General features: G+C 32.9%; 1 protein-coding gene across 2 annotated transcripts; it reads right to left on the bottom strand.

Moving 5' to 3' along the window:
• LOC139511507 (steroid 17-alpha-hydroxylase/17,20 lyase-like) lies at positions 1-15010 on the bottom strand. Of its 2 annotated transcripts, XM_071298299.1 has the most exons (10): positions 14813-15010; positions 13764-13841; positions 12180-12278; positions 10829-10922; positions 9836-9991; positions 7278-7489; positions 5177-5305; positions 3192-3296; positions 2196-2330; positions 1-433 (listed from the first exon to the last, which is right to left on the bottom strand). In XM_071298299.1, exons 1-10 carry the CDS (start codon positions 14955-14957, stop codon positions 87-89), a joined length of 1500 nt encoding a protein of 499 aa, XP_071154400.1. In that variant the 5' UTR covers positions 14958-15010; the 3' UTR covers positions 1-86. The 2 variants fall into 2 exon arrangements, with proteins under 2 accessions (XP_071154400.1, XP_071154402.1); XM_071298301.1 differs by lacking the exon at positions 9836-9991.
• Positions 15011-24345: the final 9335 nt, after the last annotated feature.

Below are 24345 nucleotides of genomic sequence, written 5' to 3'. Positions count from 1 at the left end.
TTTCTTAACGCTATACAAGTATTTAATATAAAAATATGATTAACATTTTACAAAAATATCAAATTTTAAGAATTGTCCATTTATCCTTATTTTCGTTCTTTAACAATGATTTTGAAAGGAGCCGGCTGTGTAACAGCACCACCTCCACCAATCAGTATTTCTGGAGAAGTACCTTCAGGCAGTGATATTTTAAAACGTTGCATTATTGAGGCAAACATTAGGTGAAGCTCTGGTTTAGCAACACTTTCGCCTAAACAGACACGCCTTCCTGCAGAGAATGGTAACCAGCTTTCTGGCTTCATGGAAAGTTTGCCTTCTTCATTTAGGAATCTTGTTGGATCAAATTTATGAACATCTTTCCAATAATTTGGGTCATGGTGTAAAGCCCAGTGGTTGATCATAACCATTGTGTTCTCTGGAACATCATATCCCCCTAGTATAAACATAAACAAATGTAAAAAATGTAAAGCATGGTAGAATTTCATCTTGTTTTTTTATTTCTATAGAGGACCTTAATCATAGTAACATTTCTTATATAAAAATATACACCACACCTAAAATATATTTATTAATAATGAAATTTGAATAGTTATGTCGTCGTCATTCACTTGTTGTTGGTATAAAACAACATTTAATAGGCAACATTTGAGAAATCCAATTGATGCATATGAATTTTGGACTCACTTTTATTTACAAACTATTTGCTATTCGCTGATCAATATTTCCGTGTCTTGTAATTACTATACAAAAAGATGATTTTCATGTCCCGCGCAATGTGTTGCAGGGGAAATGCCGCATATAACGGGCTTTTGTCTGAGCGTCCTTATTTTTTCGTGTCATAGTTTTAAATCAACTAAGTCTTGGATAAGTTTGAAAATCAATGCCAGTCAATTATTTCTTTTAAAAGGTAATGACCCTTGGAAACATTATGTTTGGGTAAATCGAATTGTTAGCGTACATTTCTTGCCAGATTTTAATGAAACTGACATCATAGGTTTATATTACTAATGTCTTGAACCAGTTCGAAAATCAGTGCCTATTAATCATTTAAAAAAATCATGCCCCTTGGAAAACATTTATTTGATGGAGAAACGCATTGTTAGCGCTCTCATGTATTCCATTCTTGCCAGACTTTTATGGAACTTATAAATACAGGCAACAGTCAGTAGTATACCGCTGTTCGAAACTTATAAATCATATCATATTTATATATTAGCTATGTCTTCTACAAGTTCGAAAATCAGTGCCGATCAATAATTTTTAAAAGATTTATGCCTCTTTGTAATATAAATTGTATGGAGAACTGCACTGATAGCGTTTTCATTAGTACAACTCTTGCCAGAACTTTACGAAATTTAAATCATTAAAAATGTCTTGGACGAGTTTTAAAATCAGTACCATTTAATAACTTTCAAAAAGAGTTGAGCATCATGGAAATTTTAATTATATTGAATATTGCCTAATTAGCATTTCTTGCGTGATCTTTATGAAATTTTGAAAGATGACGTAAACCTTAGTTGTAAAATGAAAAAAAAAAGAATTGTCATGTGTACCTTGGACAGATAAAATATGTACTAACCGGGTGGACATTGAAACTCTGTTCTTTTATTCAAATGGCCAGGACCAGCACCAATTACATTTGATATTTAATTACGGTTTCTGAGTCGATTCAAGTGTTGATGGTTTATAAGTCCTTATTAATTCCCACCAATGTAGGTTTGTCACATATACGTAATCAAATAAACCACGTGGACAGCAAATACAAATTTCTTCTTTTAAGGCAAGTAGACATGGTAAATAGTCAAGCAAATCGAAACAAAAAAATCAGTAGACAGTGTAAAAAGTAAAATCACAAAAATACTGAACTTCGAGGAATATTCAAAACAGAAAGTCCCTAATCAAATGGCAAAATCAACCCTGAAACGTTATAAATACAGATTGAAATAAAATAACATTTCAATATATGTAAGTGTTGTAAAATGACACTTTCATCTCGACGAAGCTCTGTTAATCGTATCAACTTGGAATGAGATGTTGACATAAGGAAACTGAAATCTTAGCGTCTGTCATATATACTAGTTATTTTTGTCCATCAAAATGGAAGTTCCAAGAAAAAGATCAAAGTTTTCATTAAATGAATTGAATGTCGAGGTAGCTGTGTTTTCCCACTTATGTCACAAACAATCTTAACCTACCGACTGTTGTGTCACATAGCGTTGAGTGTGGTACTCCAACTGGAACAGCAAGTCCAAGTCTCATGACTTCATGTAACGTAGCTTCTGTGTAACTTAGATTTTCTCTGTCTTTCACTCCTGGTAATCTGTTTTTGCCTATTTTACAAAGACAGTACTGTTACATTTTAGCATTAAAAATGTGTTAATGATCTCAGAATCAGAAAGAGTAAAAAAAAAGTAACGTGCACTGAACTTTTAACTTTGAGGATATAGAGATGCCTAATTAGCAAATAGAACAATGAAGATATGATAGTCATCCAGCAGCAGCTGCAGACCATGTGGTAGATAAAAGACGTATTAAATCAATTTCTTCGTGCACAACACGTTTTATAAATTAACTCTTTAGCTTGTTAAACCTAAAACATATAAACGTTTTAGAGCACAAAAACAAACTGACTTAAAGGGAACAGCAATAATGTATTCTGTGTGAAACTACGAAGTTTCAATTTTCGTTTGCCATTGATTTCCGTGCAAATAGCTAGATTCTTTTTATTTCAAAAACCATTTTTTTCTATTTCAGGAGGCCATTTTGTGCTATCGGCAAAATTTAACAATTTTCTAGAAAGACGCTTCCTGTTCCTTCAGCCAAACAGTAAAGAATTCTCACAAGAGAAATCCAACTAACTTCAAGGAATTTCTAATTAACAGTTCTTGAGAAAAATTCCCACATAGCCATTATGTGTAAGCATATAAACGTTTTAGTTAAATAGGAAGTTGATGAGAGATGAAAGTGAAAATGTCTCACATGTTATGTTATGCTTACAGGAAGCTTATTAACAAATATATTGACTTGAGAAAAATACGACGGGAATGTCTACGACGTTACTATAAGAAGTAGAACACAGCAAAAGATCAAGGAACTGATTTCAGTTTCTAATTAAAAAAATCCCGACCAGTTAGTTTATCTTTAGCATATCTAGTAATAGTGTAAGGCGTGATTCCAGCAAAAATACTAACCAACTACTCTGTCTATCTCCTCATGAACTTTGGCTTGTATCTCAGGTAACCCAGCCATATAATGTACAGCAAAATACATAGTGACTCTTGAAGTATCAATACCAGCTTTGAAATAAATATGAAAGAGTTATATTAGTATACTTTTGGTGCCATCATTTCATACATTTAAAAATATTCTCTGGCGCATACGCTCTTGTAATATCCTTTTTCTCAAATGATTGGTACTACTAGTATAGGCAAGACAGAATATTGTACCAATAATGCAAATAAATTCATCATAGATCCCAGGATTAAATTTCGTCGTCTACAAAAGACTATTCAGTGACGTAATCATTGTATAAAAATATAAGCGTAAAATATAATACAAAAGACTGATTACACACTTATAGAATCTGAGTTCACTTGTTTGTTATTAGTGAGATTCAAGTGGCTTTATCACATTCATACTGTAGACATACAGCTTTTATACTTGGCAGGATTATGTCTTGGTATTATTTTTACCATGATATATTGTCAGTTTGATTTAACAATTTTTACAGGAGTTAATATACCGCCATTTTGATGGAAACTACTTCTTTTTAGGCGAGTAATGGGACTGCGAAGAGTTTTCGAAGTATTGACTTCTTAAGTGTGTTGAGAGTGTTCTTATATTTAGTTTACCCTTTCTTTTTGGAATGTTCGGTCCTCAATGCTCTTCAACTTCATACTTGTTTGGCTTACTAACTATTTTGATATGATCGTCACTGATGAGTCTTATATAGACGAAACGCGCGTCTGGCGTATTTAATTATAATCATAGAACCTTTGATAACTTATTATAGGTAATTGACCTTTTAATACCTTTTTGTTTTATATCCAACCAATTGTATGCGAGTCCTGGGACTATGCCTTTTTCAGTAATATAAAACGCGACTCATCTGAGACTTTTATAGAAAGCTTGAATACATGGTTCAGTTGTTTGATTTATGTGAAGTTGATCATATAGTATTTTTATTAGCTCATTTCTACGGGATGTGTGATTTTTTTCTAATTTTTTTTATGCTTTCTAATATTAACACATTTTGAACTCAATAACTCCGAGACGCTTTGTCAAAAGGCTCTTATTATTTTTATCATTGTTTGCCATAATGTATAGTTGCCCATATTTTACCCTTATAAGACATACGATTGACCATATTTTAAGCATTGTAATTGTGTGACATTGTGAGTACAACTCTTCGGAGACCATTTGTCAAAAACAAATCATACTTGTTATGGTTGTTTGCCATCATGTGCGATGGACCACATCAAACCGTCATTTTGAGTTTACCATTTTTATTTTAGCTAAGGGACTTGAACCCTTTTTTAACTATCATAACATAATGACACACAATTTAAATCCTCATTCATGCAGTATTAACTACAATCTTGGTCGTTCTTATTTTTTTTACCACGATTTTGTTTGAGACTAATTTGCTTATTCTTTAGTTTTCTATGTTGTGTCATGTGTACTATTGTTTGTCTGTTTGTCTTTTTCATTTTGAGCCATGGCGTTGTCAGTTTATTTCCGATTTATGAGTTTGACTGTCCCTCTGGTATCTTTCGTCCCTCTTTTAATGTACCATTGGAGTTTCACTCTATGAAAATTTCATATTTGTACATCCTTTTCCTAACCCTATTACCCATGTCTTACATATATTGATCAACTCAATATGACCTAGTACATCCAGTTTCGCTTCATTCGAATGATTTTGTAATCTTTTTCATTTACCATAATATCAATCCTTGCTTTCGGTCTTTATCGAGCAGTCAGTCAGAATCCAAGTCTTTGAAAGAGGCATTATTCATAGTTTCAAAACTATAAGACCTATACTAACAGTGAAATATTTTTGCTAAGTTCTAAAGCATATGTGAAATATTGTTGTCTAAATTTAAAACATCTGCAAAAAACTATTGCCTCCAATTAAAACAAGAAAAAAGATGTTTTTTTTCAATTATAAACCTACCACCAAATATATCTGATATGGTATTTACGAGATGTAAGTCCGTTAACTCTGATAGAACTTCTTTGTCTTCCTCGTCTTCAGCTTCTTGTCTTGCTAAAATTAGTGCGTCAGTAAAATCTCGAATGTAATCTACAAATAATCCGGTTAGATTTGATTTGAATTATGACGTAAAAGATAAACAGAAAATGAAACGTTTAAAGCGTGGTTCAAAGCACATAACAAATGCTTCAGAATACCCATTGTTCCAAGCCCATATACTAGAAATAAAAAAAACCCAATAAAATATCAAAGGTGTGCAGCTCCGTTTAAACAATAGGTCCATTAAACTACGATGGGAAATTCAGGTGCGAACCATGCGAAGACTCGTCTCGCTTTGCCAAAGTTAAGTTGGTTAATCATGATTCACAGACACACCAGGCAAAAAATGTTGGAAACCGGGTGCAGCCGACAGTGCACATTAGCAAAACGAAAGACGGTATACAAAAAATTACCATATGATAGCACAATAACGGGATGTATAAGTATATTTATATCCCATATGCAGGTTAAATTGTTATATTGCTATAACGTTAAAGGTGTGGGGAATTTAAAATCGTCTCGTTTGTCATATATCCTTGTACTGGACCGCTTATGTCAAATTTGATAAAACGGGAATTAAAACGTGCCATTTTTAGCAACTATGGCTGCGTTCATGGCTTTACTGGAGCAAGAAGAGAGGAAAGAGAGGAGGCCGCGTATTTTCCGTGATCGGAACAACCCAATAGACTATATGGCAGATATAGAGCTGATAGAGCGATACAGAATGCCAAGAATTAAGATTTTGGAAGTTGTTGATTTAGTTAGAAAAGATATAGAGAGTCCAACCTTCAGAAGTCATGCTATTCCAGCAATTTTACAGGTGTGAAATCCCTTTATTTTGTTATGATCCTGCCATTTGCTCCACTTATAACGCTTATCTCCCTTGTAAAAAATAATATACGAAACAAAGCTGGTACGGTCATTGTTTTTGTGATATGTGTATTGTGTTTTTGTTTCTTTTCCCCGTCAACTTAATATTAAAAATAAGTTCCAAAAAGGGAATCAGAATTATTTAAAAAGTTTTATCAAATATTACTATAAAACTATGTGAAATATTCCTAATAGCACACACGGTAACTTCTAACGATACATATTTATAAATCCGTGATAGCTGTTTAACAACAATTCAGGAGTTTAAAAAACATATAGTTTCTCAAATATTTTTACTATTATAATATTCATACACCATAACAAAATTATTTTTATTATACATGTTATATGTGTAAATGATCCTTAACACATATCTTTTACTTAAACTTCAGCTCGAACGACTGGTACAAAGAGAAAAGACTTAGTATGTACACCATCAATATATGTCTGGGAGTACTATTTACCATCAACACACATACTTTGAAATATTGACTAGACCAAGATGTAAATACAGGTATATGTAGTCAATTTCCTTCACATGATTAAAATTCGGCAGCTTTTGACATGACTTTGTATGAGGGTATAGATGGATCTGTTATTCTGTAAACATTTAATTTTCACCCCTTTTTTCTCTAATCTTCAAAAAATTAACCCCCTCTTGCCCGTTGTTCTCTAACCTAAAAGAGGGGGGCGTTCCAGTCATGCTTCAGTGATTCCATATATAATCTGCAATCAAATTTTCCCATGAAAGGGGGCCGGGCCCACCAGCACCCCCTAGATCCACCTATGTAGACTAGTTAGGGACTTCTGATTATATATATATACAAAAGTAAAGGGAATTACTGAAGCATATTTACACATGAACCCAATCCCACTTTGGATCCGCCACCGTATACTATTTGACTCAGAGAAATTGACATAACTACCAATTAAATAAATGAGGTCAAAGTCAAATAAACATCAATCGGCATGTACACATAGTTAAATTAATGCTTATAAATCAGACCTGGATGAGAACAATACTAGAACTATAAGTTCAGAAATTATTGTGAAAAATGCCACAGGGTTATATTGATGATGTTCCTATCATTAACAATCCAAACTTTTTCCGATTTGGTTCAATTAATAGTACCATCTTTTCTCCAAAACTTACCTCGATCAAACGATTTCTTGTGCTCTTCAAGTTTCTTCCTATAACGCTCTGCGATTTCGTCAAATATTTCCGTGATTTTTCTGTATTTTTGTGTAGTCCAGATTTTATACATAATAGGAAACATGTCTTCCACAAAACCCTTTCCGATTAATTCAGTAAATTTCTTGTCTTTTTTTATAAAGTCTTGAAACTCCGGGTCATTTAACTCGGTACTGAAATGACATTTATTTTCAGAATTTAAACATCCATGTGTATATATTGCAGATTATATACAGATGTCTTCCCTTGCATGCGCTACAAGAGCAAATGCCTATAGGTTGCATTTCTGTAAATATTGACAATGCATTTTTCTATAGGAACTCCCTTTACGGCTAAAACTGTACCACTTTTACTATGAAGTTTTGAAAAAAATCATATCCTAGAATGGAAAGTTCATATGCACTACTATTTTTTTCAAAGGTCAAAATATAGGGCTGTGCGGCATATTTTCAACGTTTATATGCCCCGAACTTCTAAGAGTTTAAACTAACACTAAATTTCTTAACTATCACTACCTCGACTGTAGGGTTACCATAGATTTCAATATAAACAATATTCACATGTATATTTTCTGGTAACTTTCCAAAGTTATGTCTCTATGATTTGCCACCTACGGATCAGAACTGGGAACCAGTTTGTAAACAAAATCAATTTTCTATGAATATTCTAAATCTCCCCAAAAGAGTCGTGGTTTGAGAAACAGCTGAATTTACAAAGTGCAACCTAAAAGGATCATTTGACATCGAATTTAAAGTTAAATATTACCTTTCCTTAAGTTGAACTAGGATGTATCGAAATTGAAATCTTATACAGATTTTAAATTCGGAGTTCGAAATCATTATTTATCGTCAAAATTAAATATCGAAAAACACCGTCAAAGCTTCACATATAAAAATTATAACAATCCTAACAAAGTTGACGGGTTGTTTTCTTTTTCGTTTAGGAGATGAGGGCGTTTTCATCAGCACACCTTTTATACGGCTTGCAAAAATTAAATGAATATGGTTTTACTCATCAGATCGGAATGAAGCATTTATGACTTTCGAACAGAGGTATACTACTGATGACTATTTAACAACCAAAAGAATAAAAAAGTACCGATCGAAGGGTACTCGAAGATTATCTAAGGGAACTGGTGTTTTCTAGACGCAATATCATTCTGAAAACAGTTTTAACCCTTAGACTGCTGCATTGATTTCTATTGTACTGTTGTGTAATGCTGAGTAAAATTTTAATCACTGATGAAATAAACATGTTCACTTACAATTGCTGTATCTTTGTAAATATTGAATATTCATCAATAAAAGTTATATAAAAAAGTATTGTTAGATTCTGTATTTTTAATTTATTTTATTTTTGTGTGAGTCTCTGGTCATGTTTTACCTGTACAGGTGCGACTTCAGAATTGAACCAATATAGTTTAAAATCTCTTTTAAGAACTAAGTTCCATTGTGATTATCAAAAAATAAAAGTTTCTTCTCAGACCAACGGCCTTTTTTATGCAAATATTTTCCGGTATTTTCCTCCAACTTTCACTGCGCCGACTTTTACTTCCATGTACAAATATATTTACACGACAAGTTCATTTTTAAAGCTTTCATCAATATATAATCTTGACAAACTTAAAGTTCGGGTCTATCGATGTTAGTCAATATTGATTCACATTTGAAAGGCGAAATGATAAACATCGCAAATCCTGTTTCATGTCATCCATTTTGAACAATGTCTGGGAATCCCCGTAATTCTCGCTTTAAAAGTCTTCTGTTTGCAGTTTTGATAGAATACTTCCATTTCTGTCTATTATATCTTCGGTTCTCGTCCAAATCCTTTTAATCGTCCGCCGCTGTTAAATCATTATCATTGAAATACTTCTGAACGTGTTGGCCATTTCTCCAAACAATGTCCGCCATTTTGTCACTTTTTTCATCAAAAATTTTCACTTTCGGTTTATCGCTTATACCTGATTAAAAGTCAAGAGACACTCGAAAGAACGCAGATTTTAAGCCAATCAGAATCCATACAAGTCGAAACTGCCGCAATCTCATGAATATTGACTCCGCCCATTCCATGGTAACTGTGTAAACAAACGAGTACGGAAAACGACTATAGTCGCGAGTAGCAGTAGCGGACTGTCTTATCGGAACGACAATAGTCGCGCGTAGCAGTCTAAGGGTTAATATATATCCAGGAACGAGTTATCACATCAAATGTTTTAACCTAACGAACACCATGTAAAGCATAATTAAACTCGTATTGTTTTTCTTTCAACTTTGTGCATTTACATGTTTTAAGCGTTCCTTCTGGATTTAAAACTGTCTGCAAAGTCATTTAAGCGTAGGACGTTGGAATGGCATTAGAGTTAAAGTGACGAAAATTTCAAATTAATTCGCCCACATGACTAGTACTTATTCTTGTTGGCCAGGGAGATTAACCAATTAGTACTTTAAATAAATAATTCATTCTAAAAAAATTATTTAATCTTGAGTTCTCCACTTAAATACGCCACGCTTTATCCAAACCTTTTTCCGAAGCAGACACTATTTAGCATATGAAACACCATCAAGTCAATAATAGGTTCTGGATCAAATTCCTCTTTTTCTTCAGCCATCAAGGGTAGACATTTATGCATTGAGTTGTGAAGAACTTCTTCTAAGTGTTTACCTGCCAAATACTGTCTTTAAAAAAAAAAAAAATACAACACTTGATCTGGATTAAAATGAAAGCCATAACAATGGAAAAAAAAATATCGTCGAATGTGTATTGAATTATCGTTTGGATTTTATATTCCCCGAGTGTATCACCAGTCCAGTAGTCAACACTTCTGTGCTGACATGAGTTATCAATGATATGGTCATTTTCATAAATTAACTGATTACAGAACTTTGAATTTTTGAAAAACTAAGGCTTTTCTACCTCAGGAATAGATAAACTTAGCTGTATTTGGCAAAACATTTAGGAATTTTTGGTCCTAAATGCTCTTCAACTTTATTTGGCCTTTTTTACTTTTTTTATTCGAGTGTCATTAACGAGTCTTTTGTAGACGAAATGCGCGTCTGACGCAAATATAAAATTTCAATCCTGGTATCTATGATGAGTTTATTTACCTTTTCATCGAGTATAAAGAAAGGAAGACAATGCTGATAAAAGAAGTATCTGCAATCTAAGTCTTATGACACACGTGCATCGTTACCTATTCGAAATAGTTTCTGTTTTTAGGTATATGATGTCTAGAAATCGAGACACACATTGACTAAATATTATCTGCTATTCTTTCTGAAATTTTATTTAATCAAATGACATTTTATTTTTTTATCCAATTTCGTTTCAGATCCCTGCAATAGCAATTTTCAATCACCAAATTATACATCAGGTGTTATAGAAAGCTGGAATGGATACAACAAACCTTGGTTTATCAATTGAATATTTACTATTTCAGAAACTAGTAAAAAAAACTCTTTAAGAACTTAAAAGACTTTTCACTGAAATATATTTGCAGTTGTTTACTTCATTACCTCAAAGCTTTTCCTGCAATTTTCCTGTGTAATTTCCATGCTGGTGTATAATTTGCAAAAACAATGTTCTTTCTGCCATTCGATAACTTGTCGACTGTGAAAAGTTTTGAAAAATTATTGTGTATATAATGCATGTTTCATGATAAGAATACTCATTATTTTGATTTGTGGACTGAAACACGTGGTATTTAAAGGTGCAATAGCTACGAGATTTATAATAAATCTAAAGTATAATTTATTTTAGTCCAAACATTAATGGAAGTGAAATACTAGTAGTGAAATAATAATTCGCATTTAGCAGCAAGTAGGGTTAAATTTTGTCGAATTAAGCCAACAGACATTGATGATGAATTATTCATTTGCAAGTGAATAATTCGATCCTATTAAATTTGTAATCATATGAACACCAACTCAGCTAGAGAATAGATAACGCATGAATATGCGTGTTCGGTTATTTAAAGTAAAAGATTGTCAACACTGAAAGTGAAACAAAAGTAAATCATTTAATCGACTGATTAAATCCACAAAACATCATTATTATACAGGTAAAAGCGATGATCAGCATATATTTATAATCTATAATATGAAATTAAGAACCCAGAAAAATATAATTGCACAAGTTCGCTTTCTATTTATGTTTATATCGTCTATTTGACCATTGGAGGACGTCAGAGGTTAACTCGATAAATAATAAGATGGCACCAAGACTAAAATACACACGAAACGAAGCAACATATTATCGAGCCAATGCCCTGTAAATTGTTTATAATAGACAGTTTGTATTTTCGATAAATGTTTTACATGGCAATAAATCAAATATGAGAATTTGAGTCAAATCCGTGAACATGAACTTGACAGCTAGTGACCCTTTAAAGGTGAACTTTAATTTTATTTCTAATGTTGACATTTATTACCGGCCGAATTTAATACAAGTGCGTTAACCTCATTAAACGTAGTCAACACTGTATTATACTGTACTTTAACAATAATTTAAATTGTTAGTTGTAGTTTGAGTTTATAATGTTGGTGACGAGGTTATTAAAGCAGTCGACACCCAAATCAGCAATCTTTGTGTGGGTTCGTTCGCTGCTCTCCTTCATTAAAAATTAGAGGAACAAGATCGACAGAGTTTTGGCGAGGGAGTTCACACCAACATTGGCTAAATATTAAATGTATTGCATGATATATAATCGTCGTCAATCATTCAACTGAAAATTCAGTCCTCACAATCATGACGTATGCCGAGGATTTTTTCCGATCTGACTTTTTACAGGTGGTTTAACAATGGTAGAATGAAAAAATGAAAAAAGAGACTTCTAAAACGTCATATTTGTTTTAAACTATAAAATACGTGATGGCAGATTAGGTCTGTTAGCAAACTCAGCTTTTCTTTTCACCAACGCCTCTGTTACCGACTCAATATCATTTAAGACAACCATCTGGACCGGTCCTATATAAAAAGAAAAAAATCTATTTCAAAATAATGAAAGTTGTAAAGGGGAAAGCGGTATATTCATAAACGAATGTGATATGAAATAAACATTTCGCCACATTAAATCGTTATATGCCTATTTCTCAGATCAGGAACATGTGATTGAATTGTTGTCATTTATTGCTTTTTGTTATACTTGTTTTTCGTTTATTTTTCTTGTTTTTTGTCGTTGTACCATTGTTTGGGTGAGGGTTGGCAGCTTCAAACATGTTTAACCCCCCACATTCTATATATGGCTGCCTGTATCTAAGTTGCTGTTGTTGGTTCTTGTCGGTCATATTTTTTGTTTGTAAATAGTTTTGTTATACTCTGACTCAGGACTTTAGTTTTCTCAATTGCATTGTTTTATATTTGTTATTTCGAGTACTGTGTATAGCTGACTATCCGGTATAGGCTTTTCTCATTGTTGTAGGCTGTAAGGTTGCCTATAAATGTTTAGTAAAATTGAGAATGGAAATGGGGAATGTGCCAAAGAGACAACAACCCGACCATAGAAAAAAACAACAGCAGAAGGTCACCAACAGGTCTTCAATGTAGCGAGAAATTCCCGCACCCGGAGGCGTCCTTCAGCTGGCCCCTAAACAAATATATACTAGTTCAGTGATAATAAACGCCCTACTAATTTCCAAATTGTACACAAGAAACTATAATTAAAAATAATACAAGACTAACAAAGGCCAGAGGCTCCTGACTTTGGACAGGCGCAAAAATGCGGCGGGGTTAAACATGTTTGTGAGATCTCCCCCCTCCCCCTATACCTCTAGCCAATGTAGAAAAGTAAACGAATAACAATACGCACATTAAAATTCAGTTCAAGAGAACTAATTTGAAATTGGGTGGCATTTGTCTCATTTCCAATCCTACAAACTCACTATTAACAAACTTTGTAAAAAAGAAAAATATCTTATACGATGCATTTTCAACAATTTTCAGGACACGCGTTATAATGAGGTTCCATCACAGACCAAATATAATCTTTTACCGTCTGCAACAATAACAGCCAAACTGATTTACAGCAAGAAAAACAAAATACAAATATACAAGGTTGCATAAAAAAACAGCTATATCCTCAGGGAAACAAATGAAAAATTAGTAATACGAAACAATTTCATTATCACTGATTTTTTTTTTTTTTTTTTTTTTTTAGGAACAATCAAAATAATATAATTTGTGACTCAAGCTTAAAGAAAAAGATGTCTGATGCTAAATCTGAAATATTTGACCATAACTGCAGCAAGATGATAAAAAGATGTAATTTTTTAGACTGAAACAAATAACGCAAGTAACTTATAATGGGAACATTGAAAAACTCGGTATTGAGAACACGATTTGTTTAAAACTTCCGGATCTTTGGAATCCCGTTTAACTTTCATCGACGCCAAGTTATATTGGTGTACATTAAGTGACTATTTATAGGTGTGAATTTGAGAGATAAAGCATTACCTAATTTAACGGTAAATACAGGTCCATAAGTCTTCACATACTTTGCAAAAATTTCGTGTAGAAACTTTGCTTTAATAACTGAAAGATAAAGAAAATAAATTATTAAACAATTAAACCAGGACAAATGTAGCAAACAATTCAGGTTTTGTTCTTAATTTAGATTCAAGACGATAGACACGTACATAATGAATGATCAAATATAGTTTTTTACCTACATTTTACTTGAAAAGGAGATGACAAATATATTCATGCAATATTTAAATTTGCTATAGTTGACTAACACATTGATTTTTTTGTGGAATTACAGAGACCAAGATGAAACGGTTTGAAATTAAGACACTGCTACTTCTAAACAGGATAACTTTGGATATGCGTATAGTATTACTTTTGGTGGTCTTGTGACAGAACACATACATGAACGAATTCCAAAGAGATTTGCACGTTGCAACGGATTCAGTTCTTCATTTATATTGGACGTGGCTACGTATTTATACATCCTGTACATCTAAACATATTTTTGTCGGAGTGATGTCAAGTAAATCTTATATCATACGTTTTTAATTGTATTAAGATGATTCTAAAAGAAAATCAAAAAAATTAATGAATGTCTGACACCAAAGTTCAACTTTAATTAGTATTCTCGTTTTTCAAGCTTACCTTATAACATTCAACATGATGTCAGAGCATGATATATTTTTTAAATCCTTCTAATTAAAGGATAACATATTTTGAACAAGAATATGTTTTATCCTAGCAGATAAAAGTGGCACATTGAAAAGTCAACGACCATGCACACATAAATTTTACGAATTTTGAAGATATTAATTTACCCATAATTTGCATAAAACAATTAAGCTTGGCCTAAACTACTACTTATCTTTGGTTAATTCTTATTTATGAATAGTTCATTATGTTTAATGTTGGTCTAATAATACTTATAAACACTTTGATCGGAACAGAACATTGTAAATTTTAGCATTGTTAGTTTCAACCTGATATGCGCCCAACCTTTGATGTTGTTTATAATTATTTTTACTTATTATGTGTACCTTCATAGTTCCCAATGAATGGCCAGGCAAATGGTCCCGGTGGTAGCTTATACTTCCATTTTTGACGGACTTTATACACAACAAGTATCACTACTATTCCTAAAAGTACTGTCTGAACATTTAACGCTGATAAAATTGAAGACATCTTTCTGCAGGATATTTATTTGTAGGATTAGCCTTGAACTGACGAAGATATATATATACACGTAGCCTATATTTATAATCTAAATATAGGAGTTGAGTGTTTAAATGTGCCATTGATTATATATCTTTTTACCTTTACTTCACGTAGAGCAAATGTTATTGAGTGTTTTTCGTGTCCGTTTTGTCTGAAACGTTATTTTTGTTGTTAAAAAAACTGCTTCTCAAATTTGGGCGAATAAATCAAGATCTTTGGTTTGTATTATAAATTTCTACCGGAACTAAAAAGAAAGCCATAGTTTACGTCTGGCGTACAAAATTATAATCCTGGTACCTTTGATAACTATTTACTATCTATAACCAGTAATTACCGGACATATTTCTGGGGCGGGGAGGGGCAAAATAAATAGATTGAAATAAATTCCAGTTTTCATGATACATAGAATAATGAAGAGTATTTTATAAGACAATTAGGCAAACGATACCAAGTATAACCCATTATATAAAATTAATGCAATCATTGAACTCTTTAAGTTGCTTGCTTTTTATGACATCGCGTCTGCTAGTCCACGATTATTCTGACGTCCAACAGCTGTTTTGCCAGACAAAGCTTGGAGAAGGGACCCAATCTTTTCTGGCAAAACAGCCGTCGGACGTCAGAGTAATATCGGCATCTCAGAGATCAGAATTAGCGTCTGCAAAGATGCTCAAATATATTATAGTACTAGTGTCGATGTATTGAAATAAATCATTTGGTACTTTAATACTCATCACATAATGATCAGCATTTAAATGATGCTGTATTCTTTGCATATAATATTTTAACAGTTGTGGAGTCATATGAATGCCTAAACAGTGAATACACTATATTGAATATATATCGTTGTGCAAGTCCCTGCTGGTGAAATCAACAGAAATTTACCGAACAAGTAGAAATAAGAACTAAAAATGTTTTTAATAAATCCACGGGTAAGTTTTTATTAATATGCAGATTTCACGAAGAAAATCTACAATATACAATTTATCATTTAGAATTTAAACTTACACAAGCGAGTATAGTATATGCTGGTTTTACCGTCTAAACGTTTTGAAGAGACTATTCGGGTAATTTCGTATAGGCGGGTTATTACCGTACTTATTACATTTCGATTGTTTTTAATGACAAAATTGAGAATTAACGTGTGGTTTAAAGTTATTGAGTGATATTAGACATGTACAACCTGGGGTCGCTTGTTCAACTTGTCGTTAAACTATGCTAACGCATCATTAAAATTAAACGCATGGTTAAACCTGTTGCTCATCTCTACGTTAAAGGGAAACTTCGCAAAAAAATCAAAAATTGATATTATGTTCATTCTGTATAAAAATGCTCAAATTCATAGATATTAAAGTTTTATTCCGCTAGATAAGCGATCACCATCGATTTTAAATTTAGAGTATCAATTCTCTGCGATCCGCCATTTTGTCTTCTTTCCCGATTTATAAAAACGATATGTCTATAAACCACAAAGAAACAAAACTACAGTAACCGATGTAGTCGTAATTGCGTGTCGATATCTTGTCAATCGTACGGTTGTTTTATCCGACTAACTAACTTGATACGAAAAATATTCTTACTTTTTTTAAATTACCATGGTCTGTTGTTTTTAAACTGTTGATATTGGAATTATGTGAAAAGTCAAAGTTGAAATCATAAATAAGTGTTCCGTGAAACTTGTTTTCGAAAATCTAATTTGTTCATAATTCTTTAAAGTAATAAACAAATATATTTTGATCTTCCCTCATCTGATCACCAGCATGGCTAAAGGTATTACTTCCAAAGGTATTGTGAGGGGTGTGAGGTGACACGTCTAGGTATTCAAGCGATTTCCTGTCGGGCTTGCAAGTTCATGCATCGTTTCACTTCTGCAGGTATTGATCAGTGTACACGGCTGATAACTTATAACTTTCCATTTTGAACTATCAGATGAATAATATACAACTCTGTCTTACTTGTCATTACTAAACTCATACGCTTGTTTATAAATAACATTTCTGGTGTAAAGAATATAATTCATAAACATATAAATAATACCCAAAAAATAAGATTTGATGAAATTAAAATCTATTTAAATATTTTTTCCAAGGGTGAATTTGGGAAAATGTAATATATAGTCATTGTCAATAGTGAAGGACAGATTGGAACAGACCAGAAATATTGATTTAAAAAAATGTACGCACTTGCCGACGATTCGTTTATACGACTGGATAGAAAGTTACGGAACTATAGCGCAATTTAAAATATATACATGTATACATTGAACATAAGAAAAAAACATATATTTTGAATAAATAGGGGTAAAAGTGTTGTAAATAGACTAGTCCACGTATGCCAACAGTATGTAATCATCGAATGTCGATAGACTATTGTATACCAGAAGAAGAAGAGAACCAATTTGATTTAAATACAGGTCGATGTATAACTTTTGCTTTGGTTCATTGAAGCTGTGGACCTAGTAAAATCACAGATTTATATTTCAATAAGATTGTTCTCGAACAAAGGAAGTAATTCGTCATCACAATTGTTATATATGCCACTGGACGAACACTAATTATCCCCAGGGAATGTGAATATTTTGCTGGGAAACTTTTGAGTATCAAAGTTTCAAATTAATTTCGGGATTTATTTTCTTTCTTGGTATTCAATAACAGAAAAAAGAATAAATTACTTGTTCGCTAAATAGGGGTATTCTTGTCAGATAAAAGACTTTTAGTTATATTTAAAAAATAGGGAAATATGACATTAAATTGGTTCTGTCTTTTTTTTAAACATCGTTAAAAAGATGTGTGTCTAAGGTGAACGCCACAAGAACCCTGTAATACTAGTACGAGAGTATAGCATGTAAACATTCCTTCTCAATAATATGGTTGTATTGGAAATCTTTTCATACAGATTGACAACTCATTGTCCGATATGCATGTAATATTTGCCACATGACGCCCATAGTTCTTTCTACCATCATCATCTTATTCTGTGATATTGCTGTAAACATCGATGGTTCACACCCAAACAAAATGGGAGTAATGGACCTTCAGAGCTTCTCCGTGTTATACACTTGTGAAATATATAGACGAAATTTCTGTATTGAAATGAATCTACATCTCACAAACAGGATTTTCAAATAACGATTGTGAGTAATCACCTTACAAACCAATATAAACGTATGGCAAGATATAACCATGAAGGAATTTAGTTTTTGTCAGACGCAAGAACTCATCACTATATATATCATAAACATATACGTATATATATGCATACAGTTTCAAATATTAAGAACAAGCGGTCGATGTCGATAGTCTGTTTTCTAACTGTTCAGAGTTAGACATGTCACTTGTTCATTCTTGGAAGCCTTCATATTCCCCGTCTAACGATGGGAACTCTTTCTAATTGTGTTGACTATAAATGCTTGTATGGTAATTCTGTCGTTTATCTGTACAAGCGGTTGCATTTCCTCTCCTTTCCCAACAAACAAACGAACGAAACGCCACTAGTCTGATTTCTCTGGAGCTCATCCTCAATGGCTCTTATACGTCAGGAAACTTACATGTATACTAATAATGATTGTTTCAAGAACAACGATGTATGGACGAACTATTATAAATTCGTCAATATCAGTTATGCATGACTAAAATATAACTTTTATTACGACTACTGTATTACTTATTTGGATTAATGACGGCTATCATGTTCAACATTGCACAAATATTATCATAGAATTTAAAAAAAAATCCTCAAAAATCCTCAAAAGAAATAATGCCTTAGCTTAGATAATTGATATTCTTTTCACAAAAAGTTCGTGTAAATGATTGTCAAATGAATTTAATTATGTAAGAATAAAATGTTAAAAAGAAACTAAAAAAAAATCATGCATGTTGTATGTTGTATTTTTTTGTCAATTAAAAACTTTAAAATTGCAATAGTTTTATTAGCATTTAAACACAGCCAGATTTGAATACAAGTTAAGAAATTCCGGTAAAGTCAATAATATCAAACAGATGTACAATGGTATATCAAATTGGGTAATATTGCATTTAGTTTTTATAAAAGATTAAAACTACTATTTTTTGCTTCATATTTGAATCTTTACGCCAATTGCCGCTAAGAAAGTAATCAAAAATTGTTTCCTTTTATTTTTATACACTTTCGGAATTTCGAATCTGAATTTTATTTTCAATTAATTTACACAATTTAATTATTGTATCTTTATTCTCATCGTGTATTAAATGTTAGTGTATTAACATCGTGACAGCATACTCTTTCTAATCCTTTCTGTTTATCCTTTCCAAATAACAACATTTATACCTGTGTACGCTTGAACTCACACCTGCGGCTAAATAGCTACAAGGTAAACGAATTGACATAAATCTAACCCTTCGTGGATTACTTAACCAAGGGTTATAATTTATAAAATGACTGCTCTGTTGATGGCACCAAGGCAAAGAGAAGAAAGCATCTTAAGAAGAATCGTTTCTCATCTAAATAATTTGACCGATACTGAAATGAGGACAAGTTATAGGTTTGGAAGAGACTCTATTGCCTAAATATGCAGTATTGTGGGAGACAAATTGAGGAGATCAGCAACAAAGGAAACTGCTTTAACAGTGGAACAACACGTCTGCATATCCTTGAGGTTTTATGCCTCTGGTTAATACTAACAAGTGATTGGAGATACGATAGGGTATGATAAAGCAACTGTATCGAGAGCATTGAATGATGTAACTAATGCTTTGATCGATGTTAAAGACAACTTTATCCAGTGGCCACAAGACATTAATGCTAAAAACAGAATGAAGTGTGGTTTCCACAGACAAATGAACTTTCGAAATGTTTTGGGATGCATTGATTGTTCTCACGTCAGGATACAAGGGCCATCAGAGGACGAAGCAGTTTTTTGTCAACAGGAGGGGGTACCATATTATAAACGTGCAGGCTGGTGTGATTAGGAAGGTACTTATTTAATTTAGTAATCTCAATTTTGTTGATATCTTATCTCCTCTTCGTCTGTTTATTCGTTTACCCCTATTATTATTATTATCTCACTGAAACTGTCTCGAATGATAACGTTTTGACTTTTTCTATCGTAAGATATATTCACATTTGCCATTGGTCGGATAGTCTAATTCCCGACTTGGTACATATATTTTCTCATGTAGAAAATGGTGGATTGAACCTGGTTTAATGAAGTGAATATTTCATCATCGATGATGTTTCTTAGCTTATTTTGACAAAATTTAACCATACTGGCTGCTTATAGCGAAATATTATTTCACTTTCATTAATGGTTGAACAAAACAAAATCATACATTAAATAGTTCGTTTCTCGTAGCTTATGCCTCTTTAACAGTAAAGTGTCTAGGTAACCGTTTCATCTTGGACGTCAAGTTGAAAACAATGTTATAAAACTGCAATATCTACTATTTATTACAAGCAATTGTTAATATTGCAAAGGAAATAACTATGTTGAACCGGCTAAAATATTCACAAAATAAAAATGAAAAGCCAGTCTAGAAAATGTTCGAAATATTCTTGTGCTAACGTTTAAGTCATCTGACGCTGTATCAATGTCTCTCCCTCTCGTTATGAATATTGTACAATTGAAGAAGACTAATGGTAAAATATGTTTCATGAATAATTTCATTTAAAGATTTGTTTCATGAATAATTCTATTTAAAATTTGTTTCTTGCTCGAAGAGAAGTCCACAAACGAAAATGTGCCCGGGAAGAGTTTCCTATAGAACTGGTTTTGAATAGTGGAATATTGTAATGAAACAAATTATTAATACAACTGCTAACCAGACTTTATAAAACGTCATCAGTGTCCGAGTAGAAAGTTGATGAACCAGGGTTATATGAAAGAACGTCTCACCTCACCCATTTCTAAATAAATAATATTCCATATCAACTTCACAGATGAGACATGATGGTCTTGACGTATAAATTCTAGGAACTGACGTTAATTATAACTTAATGACGTGTTATAAGTGGTTTTTTTTTAAATACTTTCTTTAGTAAATATAAACCCTTACTCTTTGATGACTTTTGTAAAAAAAAAAATTGTTAATATCCTTTTGACGTGGCCCGGTACTTATCCATCCCACTAATGAGTTTTGTTGCTGTTATTTTTTTCTAATCTTGTTTTTCATTTTTGCTTTAAACGTGCTTTGTCTATGTGTAAATATCGAAAATCGACAATTTATTCAGTCTTATCTTCGATGCGTACGGTAATGCAATATGTTGCAAGATATATGTTCAGTTCTTCGACTGAATCACCCCCTGCATTTCGAAGCTCTTCAGTACTTTGTAACTATTCCTTCAGATTTTGAATGTTCTTTTTAGTTTGCTCCCTATTGTTATTATTTTTTCCCCTCTAAAACCTACCGTGTCGCTTTCTTTCACTGCGATGACATGTACACAGGCGAGACAATTTAGTATGTTCACTTTTGTCTCATTAACAATCACATCATATTTTGTGTCATGTCAAAGTGCACATTTATTATTACATGTACCAATTTAGTTTTATATGATTTTCTTTCACGGAGTTCTTTTGCAACATTCTTAGCTTGTCATTTCTGTTTGCGTTTTATTCTGTTGCTCTTTCACTCCTTTTTTTGTGTGTGTCTGACTATTATTCCTAACGTTTAATGATCCTGCTCTCATAACTGTTTCTTTACCTGGAGACATACCAATAGCTTCTTTTATGTTTATTAAAATGTTCATATTTATAAATTAACTGTTTACAAAACCTTTGAATTTTTGAAATACTAAGGCTTTTCTACATCAGCTGTATTTGGCAAAATATTCAGGAATTTTGGTCCCAAATGCTCTTCAACTTCGCACTTTATTTTGGCCTTTTTATTTTTTTTGGATTTGAGCGAAACCGATAAGTCTTTTGTAGACGAAATTCGCGTCGGGCGTAAATACAAAATTTAATCCTGGTATCTATGATGAGTTTATTTACCTATCAGAACGAAATTAATCCAATGTGTAGTTTGGGGATTCTACAATTTCTCTGCACGAGATGCTGTTACCATTCAAGAAAACTAACATTTCTATTTATATATTTTCTATTTTAATTTACTTTCACTTTCATACTTCACTGTCATATTTCTTTGTATAATAGTCCTGATGATGCCTATCTACTAGGCGAAACATAGAGACCCAATAAACAGATACTATGCGGTAAAAACATGAGTGTTGTTGTCTTTATTGTCGGCATATTCATTTTTTTCAAGATGACTGTGAATACCTAGCGGTATCCACTCGTTTTTACCCTACCGCACAATCACCACTTTAGGTGTTGGTTCACTTATATTTTTACTTTCTCAAACAAGTCTAACGGCGTCTACCAAGCCGATCCAATGAATGTACTATATGAGTAAGATCTAGTGATAACGCTGGCCACGGGAGAATTCGAAAATGGTTTTGTTAATCCACCCCATACCATCACACTTCGTCCCGAAACTATCCGTTTTCATGACACAAAAGTCCCCAAAACTTCTGCCTTGTCTACGCACTGTTACCACGACCCCTAATAAGGCGGATGGGAATCCAAGTAAGATATTTCCCTCTTAACTTCTGATTTTACATAAATGTGGCTATCATTACTCAGCCGTAGTTTGGTAATTAACTTATACACTGTCGAATGCGTCTAGAGGAATGCTGAGTAAACCTAGGTTTTTTCTGCATTCACAGTACATTTTGATGATTCTTGTGTTAAGAGTAGGATTAGACGGAACAACACAATTGATACGATATTCTTTTGGAAATATGTTTTCGTTTTCCTTAATTTGCAAGCCTTGTCCTTTAAATCATCAAAGGAGTTACTGTCCCTTTCAAAAGCTTTTTAACAGTAACCCAACATCAGAGTGTTTGGTCTGTTAACCGGGTGTATTGTTTTGTATGCCTTCTTATGCACAAATACTCCCTACATCCATCAGTAAGTCAAACGTGATATATTCCTCATAATCCCCTCACAAATGCATTGCAAAACTGAGGTAAAATCAATGTCCTCATAGAGTAAATCAAATATATTTGAAATTTCAGTTTGTATTGATTTGATTTCTCATTAAGAAGTGTGTTTCCGGTGTATATTGTGAGATTTCCAGTTTCGTTTTAAAGCTAATTCTAGAGATTTAATGTGAACGTTAAATATGTAGACTCCCGTGGAATGATTTTAGATCTGAAATTTGAGCAGGGAAATGAAGGGATCTGTATGCAAAGCAACCCAATTTCTGATCAAATATTGACTTCCTCATGCTAAATGTGGACTCATGGTCACCATGCTGTATTAATGTGTGCTGAAGAATGCCGGTTTCGTCAGATGCAAATTTTTATGAATAACACATAAAACCACCACCTGAAAAAGAAATCGATTATCTTTTACTCGATATTCGCGTATAGTATGACCAAAAAGAAATCGAAACCAATAAATCTGTTTTGTAATAGATTTGAGAAATGATAAATTTCGGTTAAAATCCGAATAGCAGAATACTTGTAAGAGACATGGACAAAGCAAAAAGAAAAATAAATAAACAGGTTATATGCGACTTAATTGTCTATGGACAATGCAGAAACACTGTTTGTGAAATTGCTGCATTAAAGCAAGTTTCATTTTAATTTGCCCCCCCCCCCGCAACCCCCCCCCCCCCCCCCCGACACATTTTTTTTCTCTTGCGCTAGTATTTGTCTATACTCCGATATAGCGGTTTCAGTTAAAGATGGGTTATTGTGTTTCATTTCATGTATAGTGATGTTAAATAGATATAGGAAGATGTGGTGTGAGTGCCAATGAGACAACTCTCCATCCAAATAACAATTTATAAAAGTAAACCATTAATTACTAGTGTAAAACCATTCAAACGGGAAAACCAACGGTCTAACGTATATAAAAAATATTTAAAAACTGTATGAATGAGAAAAAAACCGCGTGTTAAATAAAAGATTATTGTGTTCAATTTTCTCAGTAACGGGACAACTGTTTAAGGTAAATATTTTACAGACTCATTGCAAATGTTAATAGCCAAACAACGGATGATTAATGTTAGCCACATATATGTAAAAACAAAGAAATTAAGAGGGAAAGATCTTACTGGGATTCCCCTTCGCCATATTGGGATCGTGTTAAATTCAGTTACCATTATCCGCTTGTCAACAGTGCAACGGTATCCCTTATGCGTTCTTCACCAAAACGTAGAGATTTGTCTGTAACGTAAGGGTACCCAAATTGCACCTAGTACCCAAATTGCACCTATCCGAGAAAAAAGCGCTGGAAATCGTGTTATTTTGTAAAGAACGTGCAACGATTGAATTTTCGTCATTTCCGTCCATTTTTGCGTCTCTGGAAAAAGTCAGG

This window comes from Mytilus edulis, chromosome 2 (genome assembly GCF_963676685.1).
Source record: "Mytilus edulis chromosome 2, xbMytEdul2.2, whole genome shotgun sequence".
Classification (NCBI taxonomy): domain Eukaryota; kingdom Metazoa; phylum Mollusca; class Bivalvia; order Mytilida; family Mytilidae; genus Mytilus; species Mytilus edulis.
This window is presented reverse-complemented; position numbering and strand designations above follow the sequence as displayed.

What these genes read in the sequence shown, in the direction of transcription:
- LOC139511507 (XM_071298299.1), bottom strand. Translation starts at nt 14,957, where the DNA reads ATGTCTTCAATTTTATCAGCGTTAAATGTTCAGACAGTACTTTTAGGA. An exon ending in CAGACCTAATCTGCCATCAC is followed by an intron (nt 10,923 to 12,179) that starts GTATTTTATAGT and finishes AACTTTTCACAG; the next exon opens with TCGACAAGTTATCGAATGGC. An exon ending in ATTGCAGGAAAAGCTTTGAG is followed by an intron (nt 9,992 to 10,828) that starts GTAATGAAGTAA and finishes TTTTTTTTAAAG; the next exon opens with ACAGTATTTGGCAGGTAAAC.